Source organism: Terrapene carolina, unplaced genomic scaffold, assembly GCF_002925995.2.
Source record: "Terrapene carolina triunguis isolate 2854851 unplaced genomic scaffold, T_m_triunguis-2.0 Scaffold30423, whole genome shotgun sequence".
NCBI classification, from domain to species: domain Eukaryota; kingdom Metazoa; phylum Chordata; order Testudines; family Emydidae; genus Terrapene; species Terrapene triunguis.
This window is the reverse complement of record NW_020694774.1, coordinates 1-9237: the sequence shown is the minus strand read 5'-3', so window position 1 is coordinate 9237 and position 9237 is coordinate 1. Positions and strand designations below refer to the sequence as shown.

The 9237-nt window shown below is 67.6% G+C and overlaps 1 protein-coding gene and 1 non-coding gene across 2 annotated transcripts; one reads left to right on the top strand and one right to left on the bottom strand.

Moving 5' to 3' along the window:
- Window positions 1–48: 48 nt before the first annotated feature.
- Window positions 49–1350, bottom strand: LOC112122769. Its single transcript, XR_003370463.2, has 3 exons — window positions 1208–1350; window positions 470–543; window positions 49–166 (listed from the first exon to the last, which is right to left on the bottom strand). It is a non-coding gene; the product is annotated as an uncharacterized LOC112122769 (transcript).
- A 1894-nt stretch (window positions 1351–3244) lies between these two features.
- LOC112123769 (histone-lysine N-methyltransferase KMT5C-like) lies at window positions 3245–9196 on the top strand (the record flags this gene model as incomplete). The annotated part of the gene is made up of 9 exons (XM_029914097.1): window positions 3245–3257; window positions 4206–4336; window positions 4602–4767; window positions 4895–5004; window positions 5491–5654; window positions 6290–6309; window positions 7816–7952; window positions 8151–8338; window positions 8474–9196. Coding segments are annotated over exons 2-9 (1618 nt in total), but the record flags the coding sequence as incomplete, so codon positions are not given.
- Window positions 9197–9237: the final 41 nt, after the last annotated feature.

The following is a 9237-nucleotide window of genomic DNA, read 5'->3' as shown; positions in this document are numbered from 1 at the left end:
GGATTGACCCCAGGGGCTGAGATCAGAACCCAGCCCTACCCCCGCTGCAAACAGGAGTGACTCCAGATTGACCCCTGGACCTGAGATCAGCATCTGACCCACCTACCTGATATACGGGAACCCGACTGTGACGTTCACAGACCCGTTGGCCACGGACATGGCGTATCTGCGGGGGAAAGGGGGGCGTGTGACAGAGCTGGTCCCGAAGGGAAGGGGAGCAGGAGCTCAGGGTCTCAGAGTCACCCATCAAACCCTCTCCTCAGCACCCTCCCTCTGACCCACCCCCTGGAGGGGACAGGCCCCGAGCCCCATTCCCCACCCCGCAAGTCAGCCAATCCCTGCCTTGGGGCTGGATGGGAGCCAGTGCCCCCTGGAGGGGACAGGCCCCATGCCCCATTCCCCACCCAAGGCAGGTAGGAAGCCCCAGGCAGAATGGGGGAACTCACCTACCCCCCCATACGTTACTTACACCACCCAGAAGCCCACAGTGCCCCAGATGGCCAGCAGGACAGGGAGCAGGGCCCAGCCCCACATGGCAGAGACCTAAACAGGGGAAAGGGGGTGAGACACTGGTGAAGGGGGAGAGCCCCCCCACTCCTTCCCTCTCCAGAAGGCTGGGTTCCCTCCCCCCACCAAAGAGAGGCTGTAGCTTGGGGGGAGCCCTTTAAAACATCCCTCACCCCAGCCCCCTCCCACTGTTTAAAGGCACAGGACGCCTCTAATGTCCCTCCCCCACATGCAGGAGGATCATGGCTGCCCCATGCTGCTGCCCTGGGGAGGAGGGAGTGCTGGGGGGCTCAGAGACACCTGGCTGGGGTGTAATTAGGAGCAAGAAATATCTTGCCCCCTCCCCCGCCAGGATCAGGGCTGGAGGAGGCAGATCCTGCTAGGAGCCAGGACGCCTGGGTTCTCTCCCAGCTCTGTGCAGGCAGTGGGGTCTAGTGGTTAGGGGTGCAGGGGAGCTGGGAGCCAGGACGCCTGGGTTCTATCCCCAGCTCTGTGCAGGCAGTGGGGTCTAGTGGTTAGGGGAGCTGGGGGGCTGGGAGCCAGGACGCCTGGGTTCTGTCCCAGCTCTGGGAGGGGAGTGAGGTGTAGGGGTTAGAGCAGCAGGGGCTGGGAGCCTGGGTTCCTTTCCTGCTTCTACCACTTCTGACCACAGCTCCCCGGCTCAGTTGCCTCAGAAGAGATAGGGTGGATGGATACCTACCCCTCCACCGAGCTTCTGTCACAGAGACATCTCCTGAGCTGCCCGGCGTCTCCGCCCTGGTCCCCACGTCTCTGGCTGGGGGCACAGGGGCCCTGTCACCTGGCATGGCCCCACCCCGGGACAGAGAGCAGCCCTGAGCGCTGGCTGGGGCCAAAGTGCAGGTGTGGAGGGTTGTACCTGGGAGGGACTATCCACGGGGCGGGGGGGCTCTCCCTGATACAACACAGGTTTTGTGCCCATCACATTGGCCTGGGGGCTGGGCAGGAGATTGTTGAATGCTCTTAAAAACACAGACACAGGACTCCTGGATTCTCTCCCCGGCTCTGGGAGGGGAGTGGGTCTAGAGGAGGGGGGCTGGGAGCCAGGACTTCTTGGCCAGAAACCCCCCAGGAATTTGGCTTCCCCCTCCCAGGTCTGGAGTGAATCAGAAGCAGTGCCCCCTAGCAGGGAAAGACCCCATATCCCACCCCACAGTCAGCCTGCCCCCTAGCAGAGCCCTCCCCCGACAGCCCCATCTGGGCCTCACCAGCGGTTCGGGGAGGTCTGGGGGTCACTCGACAACAGGGTCCATCTCAGCCGAGCCCGGTCGGCTCCCCAGGGTGTCTGGGCCACGGGGTGTGAGTCTTCCAACAGCTGGTTCCTGCTGACGTCTGGAGACCTTGGCCTGGCCATGTCCAGAGGGGTAACATTCGCTGCCTGGCCTGCGGGCGTCCAGGAGCCAGGAATGGGTTTATACGGGGACACTGAGATGCGACCGCCTCTGGGGTGGAGCATGGAGGCTAGTTAGCTAGGGACCCCCTCGCCCAGCTTAACAGCTGCTCCCCACCCTTAACTGTTCCGTACCCGCCTCAGCGTGTGGCTTTGAGGAGCCTTCCTCCCCGGTACCCAGTTTGGTTCCCCTTCCCACCTGTGAAATCCCCTCGCTTGGATTTAATCGCTGGTGAATGTTTATGTTTACCGTAGGGCCTACCAAAACTCAAGGCCTGAGAGGGGCTTGCGCAATGCCGACCCGCTGGTCTTGTTTTGAGCGTGTTTCCTTTTTTTAAAATTTAAAGCTTGAGAAATATTCATGCAGTATTTACTGTAGGGCCTACAAAAACGCAAGGCCTGTACGTGCCTGAGAGGGGCTGGCGATAAAGTTGGTTGGCCTTGGACCCACGGGCTTCATTGTCCATCTGCCTGTGTCTATCTTTATTTAGGTGGACAATATGTTTACCAAGTGTTTATTGTAGGGCCTACGGGAAATCACGGCTCGTGTGCACTTGAGCGGGCTGCCAATAAAGTTTTGTTGAGGACCCCCCAGCCCCACTAGAATCCCACGTGGGCTACCTGGGTAACAATAGATGATTGGCAGCTGTCTGAGCCAATAATCAGAGGCAGTGGGCCAATCACGAAGGAGTATGGGTGGGTTTGCGGCTGGGTGTGATAAAGCGTTGCGATTGCCAGATTGACTGTCCAATAGAATGGGACGGAGTACGACCAATCAGAGAGGAGACTGGATGTACGGGGTGGGAACAGGATGATCGACAGTAACTTCGGCCAATGGACGCTGGTAGAGGCAGCGAGGCGGTCATATCTCGGTGAGGGGGCAGGAGTGAGATTAGATTGATAGCTGTGCGAACCAATAGTACCCGGAGAGGCTGGCGAAGGGACCAATGGGTCCCCAGAAGGCAGGAAGGACAGGATTGGCACCCGAGTAGTCCAATAGGAGGCGGTGTAGGGGCGGGGCGGGTGGTGGTTGCTTGTCAGGAGCCCAATGGGGAGCGAAGGGGCCGGACGAACGATTGACAGACACCTAGTCTCACCAATGGGAAGAGCGGGCGGGGCGAGCGGGTGACAAACACTCCGACGGCCCAACAGCAGCCGGAGGGTGGAGGCGCGGGGCCGCGCGGTGGGGGGCGGGGCGAGCAGCGACCGACCCGCGGGCTGGCCCAATGGGAAGCGGCGGGGCCGGGCCGGGGGCCAATGGGCCGCGCGGGGGGCGGGGCGAAGGCCGCGAGGGCCCCGCGGGAGGGCGAGCGCGGTCCAGAGGCGGCGGCGGCTGGGGCAGGTGAGACGCGAGCGGCCGCGGGGGGAGGGGCGATGGCGGTTCCTCCCCAACCCCCCCCCCCCGCCCCCCCCCCCCCCCCCCCCCCCGGGCGCGGCCCCCCCCCACACGCCGTGGGGGCAGCGGGGGCGGGTGGGGCCGGGAAACCCCCTCCCCGTCCTGGGCACAGCGGGGAAACTGAGGCACGGAGCCCGGGAGAGAACCCAGGAGTCCCGGCGGCCGGGCCATGGCGCCCCCCCGGGTTGCTCCCCCCGCCGCCAGCCGGGCTGTTAAAGTCTGTGTCCAGTTGCAGGTCATGGGAGTGGGGTCTAGTGGCTAGAGCAGGGGGGGCTGGGAGCCAGGACTCCTGGGTTCTCTCCCTGGCTCTGGGAGGGGTGTGGGGTCCAGGGGTTAGAGCAGGGGGGGATGGGAGCCCGGACTCCTGGGTTCTCTCCCTGGCTCTGGGAGGGGTGTGGGGTCCAGGGGTTAGAGCAGGGGGGGCTGGGAGCCCGGACGCCTGGGTTCTCTCCCTGGCTCTAGGGGGTTCTCTGGGGGAACCAGTAATGAGCCGCTGCATGAGGCCGGGGGGGGGGCGTTTTGTTGCTTGCTGTTGTTTTTGTCCCATTCCTGGTCCCTGGTACCTGCTGAAGGGGAACCCCCGGGGCGGGGGGCCCGGGCTGTGCGAGCCGGAGCGGTGACCCCCGGGGCGGTGTGAGGGAACAGGGGGTGCTGGGCTGCGGGATAGGGGTGCTCTCCGCTGGCGGGCGCTGGGCTGCAGGGAGCAGAGGAGGTGAGGGATCCCTGGATACCCAGTCCCCTCGCCCCACCCCAGAGGGGCCGCGGCCCTGCCCCACCTCTGCCATACGCTGCCGGCATTGGGTGGGACCGAGATGATGAGGATCCCCCAGGGGTGGGGGCCCGGGGCAGGGCCTGTCTGGCTGTCTCACGCCCCTCCCCTCGCGCAGCAGCCAGCAGCATGCGTCTGGCCGGACCATGGGCTCCACGCGGGTGACGGCGAAGGAGCTGTGTGAAAATGACGACCTGGCCACCAGCCTGGTGCTCGACTCCTACCTGGGCTTCAAGACCCACAAGATGAACGTCAGGTCAGGGCGGGGCTGTGGGGCGGGAGTGAGGGGCACCAGGGAGGGGCCCAGGGCTGGGCTAGCAGGGGCTGCGGGTCGGGAGTGAGGGGCACCGACAGGGCTGGGGAGGGCCCAGGGCTGGGCTAGCAGGGGGCTGCGGGTCGGGAGTGAGGGGCACCGGAAGGGCTGGGCTAGCAGGGGGCTGCGGGTCGGGAGTGAGGGGCGGTGGGGTGGGGGGGCAATGGTCAGGACTCTGTAGCACCCCAGTTCTCTCCCTCCCCCCCAGTCCGCTCCCCGCCATCCGGAGGCAGCACCACCTGCGGGAGGCGGTGGAGGCGTTTCGCCGGCGCCGGGACCTGGACGCCGCCTACCGCGCCCTCCTGCTGGGCGAATGGGCCGGCCCCTACTTCAAGAGCCGCAGCCGCCAGCAGGAGACGGCGCTCAAAACCCACGTGAGTCCCGGGTCCTGTCCTGGCTCGGGGTGGGGGCCAGTGGTTCGAGCAGGGCGGGGGAGCTGGGAGCCAGGACTCCTGGGTTCTCACCCTGGTTCATGGTTCCTCTCGAATCCTCTCTCCCCAGATACTCCGCTACCTCCGCATCTTCCTCCCAGAGAGCGGCTTCGCGATCCAGCCGTGCAGCCGCTACTCCCTGGAGACCAACGGCGCCCAGGTGGTGTCCACAAAGTCCTGGTACGGGGTCCTCAACTCACCCCACCCCCATGGGCGAGGGGTCCCCGAATAACCAGCCCCCTTCCCCACCCCAGAATGGCCGCAGCAGGGCGAGGGGTCCCCGAATAACCAGCCCCCACACCCACCCCAGAGGGGTCGCAGCCCAGCGCCAGGCGAGGGGTCCCTGAATAACCAGCCCCCACACCCACCCCAGAACGGACGCAGCCCAGCGCCAGGCGAGGGGTCCCCGAATAACCAGCCTCCACACCCCACCCCAGAGGGGTCGCAGCCCAGCGCCGGGCGAGGTGTCCCCGTATTCCCAGCCCCCACGCCTCACCCCAGATGGGTTGCATCCTAGCAAGGGGTCCCCGAGTAACCAGCCCCCGCGCCCCGCCCCAGAGGGGTCCCTGTCTGATCAGCCCCGGCGCCCGACCCCGTAGCGCCCGGCGTGGGGGCCGTGCGGAAGGCTGGACAGGCCCCCCTGACTCGTCCCCCAATGCCCGCCAGGGGGAAGAACGACAAGCTGGAGCTGCTGGTGGGCTGCATCGCGGAGCTGACGGAGCCGGACGAGAGCCTGCTGCGGGCCGGGGAGAACGACTTCAGCATCATGTATTCCACGCGCAAGCAATGCGCCCAGCTCTGGCTGGGCCCCGCCGCCTTCATCAACCACGGTGCGGGGGGCTCCTCCCCCAGCCCGGCCGGGCCCCCCCCCCGCTCCCAACCTGGCCAGCCCTGGGCTCCTCCCGTGGCCCAACTGGGCCCCCTGCTCCCGGCCAGCCCAGCCCTGGGCTCCTCGCCCGGCCGGGCCCCCTGCTCCCGACCCGCAGCCCCGTGTTCTCGTTGAGATCTGCACAGACACTAGCCTCCCTCCACCTGCGCAGTAGGCCCCCTTCTGGGGGGCAGAGGTGGGGTCTGTCTCCTTGACCCCCCCCAGCCCCCCTTGGTCTCGGTGCTGTGAGGGTCACAGAGCACCTGCTCTGACACTGGCAGGGTGAGTCTGTTCTCCACCTTCTAGGTGCTGGCCAGGGCTGGGTGGGAGCCGGTGTCCCCTAGAGGGGAGAGGCCCCATGTCCCAGTCTCTGCCCTGGGGCCGGGTGGGAGGCAGCGCCCCCTAGAGGGGCTGGACGTGTACCACCCCTTCTGGCTTCAGCCGCTGTCTGTAGCAGCAGCCTGTGGTTATCTCACCCCGGGGTGTTGGGGGCTCTGTGGGGATCTGCTCTGAGCGTGGGGGAGTCGTAGGCGTCTGACCCTCTTCTCTGGCTTCTCTCTCTTGTGTCTCCTCTTGTCCCACCGTGGAACCCGCCAGACTGCAGGCCGAACTGCAAGGTAAGGCCGGCTGCCTGGGGGTCCGTCCTGGCTCCGGGAGGGGAGTGGGGTATAGTGGTTAGAGCAGGGGTCTCAAGCTCAAATGACCATGAGGACTAGTACATTGGCCCGAGGGCCGCATTACTGATACCTCCCCCCCGCCCCTGCTGCCCTCGGCCCCGCCCCCACTCCACCCCTTCCATGAGGCCCCGCCCCTGCCCCGCCTCTTCCCACCCCTTCCCTGCCCCCGTTCCAACCCCTTCCTCGAAATCCCCACCCCAACTCTGCCCCCTCCCTGCCCCCAGGGGGTGCAGGAGGGGTGTGGGGTGCGGCAGGGGGTCGGGGTGCAGGAAGGGTGCGTAGTGAGGCAGGGGGCTCAGGGCAGGGGGTCGGGGTGCAGGAGGGGTGCAGGGTGAGGCAGGGAGTCAGGGTGCAGGAGGGGTGCAGGGGGTTGGGGTGCGGCAGGGGGATCAGGGCAGTGGGTTGGGGTGCAAGAGGAGTGCAGGGTGCGGCAGGGGGCTCAGGGCAGTGGGTTGGGATGCAGGAGGGGTGCGGGGTGGGGCAGGGGGTCGGGGTGCAGGAAGGGTGCGTGGTGAGGCAGGGGGCTCAGGGCAGGGGGTCGGGGTGCAGGAGGGGTGCAGGGAACGGCAGGGGGTTGGGGTGCAGGAGGGGTGCGGGGTGAGGCAGGGAGTCAGGGTGCAGGAGGTTGGGGTGCAGGGTGCGGCAGGGGGCTCAGGGCAGGGGTTCGGCTGCAGGAGGGGTTCGGGGGGCAGGATCTGGCCCTGCCGGCCTGTCTGCCCTGTCCCCGCAAGAGGCTGGAACGGGGGGAGGGGGGGGCGGAGGGGCTGTGTGTTTCTGTTGCTTGAGGCACCGGCCTCAGCAGCTCCCATTGGCCGCGGTTCCCCGTTCCCGGCCAATGGGAGCTGCTGGGGGCGCTGCCTAAAGTAACAGACACACACAGCCCCTCCGCCCCCCCTTCCCCACGTTCCAGCCTCTTCCCGGAGCGGCGCAGGGCAGGCAGGCAGGGAGCCTGCCCTGCTCCCGGTGCACGTCCGGCCGGAGCCGCTCTGGTAAACCCGGGGGGAGGGCGGGGGGGCTGCGAGGGGCTCGCGGGCCACAGAAAATCACGGGTTAGAGCATGGGGGGATGGGAGCCAGGACTCCTGGGTTCTCTCCCCTGCTCTGGGAGGGGAGTGGGGTCTAGTGGATCAGAGCAGGAGGCGCTGGGAGCCAGGACTCCTGGGCTCTCCCCCACTGAATGTGAGACCCCGGGGAAGGGAGGTGCAAGGGGAAGTGCCCCCCATCTGTAAATTTGGGGCTTAGGGTAGATTAGCCAAGGACTTTGAGACCCCTGCTAGGAGCCGCTGGGGGGCATCGGGGGGAGATCAGCGATGCTGTGGGGGGTTGGGGGTGGCGCTGACAGGCGCTGTGCACTCCTCATGGCCAGGGAGGGACACCCCCCGTCCCGTGGGCGTGTCTGCGCCCCGTCTCCCAGCAGGGCCCCGGCTGATGCCCCCTGTCCCCCCAGTTCGTCCCGACGGAGGGGAACACGGCCTGCGTCAAGGTGCTCAGGGACATCGAGCCGGAGGACGAGATCACCTGCTTCTATGGCGACGGCTTCTTCGGGGAGAACAACGAACTGTGTGAATGCCGCACCTGTGAGAGGTGGGGGGGCTGGGGAGCTGGGAGCCAGGACTCCTGGGTTCTGTCCCGGCTCTGGGAGGGGAGTGGGGTCTAGTGGGGAGAGCGGTGGGGGATGGGAGCCAGGACTCCTGGGTTCTATCCCTGGCTCTGAAAGGGGAGTGGGGCCTGGTGGGAGCCAGGACTCCTGGGTTCCCGTCTGCAAGGTCTCTGTTTCCTCAGGAAGGGGGAAGGTGCCTTCCGGCTGCGGAAGAAGGACCCCTTGCAATCTACCTCAGCCCAGAAGAAATACCTGCTCCGGGAGACGGACGGGCGGCTGCAGCGCTGGAAGGGGCGGGTCTCCAAACAGGCGCAGCAACAGAGCATGAGGCGGCGGCGCAGGGCCCGGCGCAGGAGGGAGCGTGGCCGCGGTAGGAGCCCCGGCCTGGGGGGGCTGTATCCCAGTGCCGGGCAAGAGGGCCCCAGACACCAACCACCCGCATGCCAGCCAGAAGTGCCGCGTCCCGGCGCCTTTGACTGGCGTCCATTTCTCTGTCCTCTTGCAGCTTCCCGGCTCCGAGCTCTATGCCGTGGGCCGGCCTCCTCTCTCGCGGCTCTGGGCGCCGGCCCGGCGAAGGACCTGCGGATCTCCCTGCACGACTGCGTGGCCTGCCGGGCCGCGGGGGGAGCCGGCTGTCGGCTGCGGAAGCCGCTCTGGGTCACCCTGCCGTGGTGGCGCCCCAGGGCCGGGCAGCCGGGCCCTGCGCCAGCCGGCACCGTCGTCCTCCGTCGCTCCCTGCGCAGACGCCGCCGGGCGCAGCGGGACGACAGCTGCTGCACGACCGCCGGCCTGGGTGCCCCGCGGCCCACGTCGCCCGGCCCGACCCACGTGGAGCTGGGGGGCAGGCTGCCGAGGGGGCTGGCCGGGCAGGGCTCTGGGGCGGAATCCCCCCTGGCTGGGGAGCTGCACGGGGTCAGAGCCGCCGGGAGCTGCCTCAGACGGGGCCTGGAGGAGACTCGGCCGTGCGCAAGGCCCTCGGGTGGAGTTCTGGAGCTCCGGGCTGGGGTCACGGGGCCCCCTAGTGGAGCTCTGAAGCTGTGCGCTAGGGACACACAGCTCCGTGCTGGGGACTCAGGGCCCCCTGGTGGAGCGCTGGAGCTCCGGGCCTGGGACTCGGGGCCCCCTGGTGGAGCTCTGGAGCTCTGTGCTGGGGACTCGGGGCCCCCTGGTGGAGCGCTGGAGCTCCGGGCCGGGGACTCGGGGCCCCCTGGTGGAGCGCTGGAGCTCTGTGCTGGGGACTCAAGGCCCCCTGGTGGAGCGCTGGAGCTC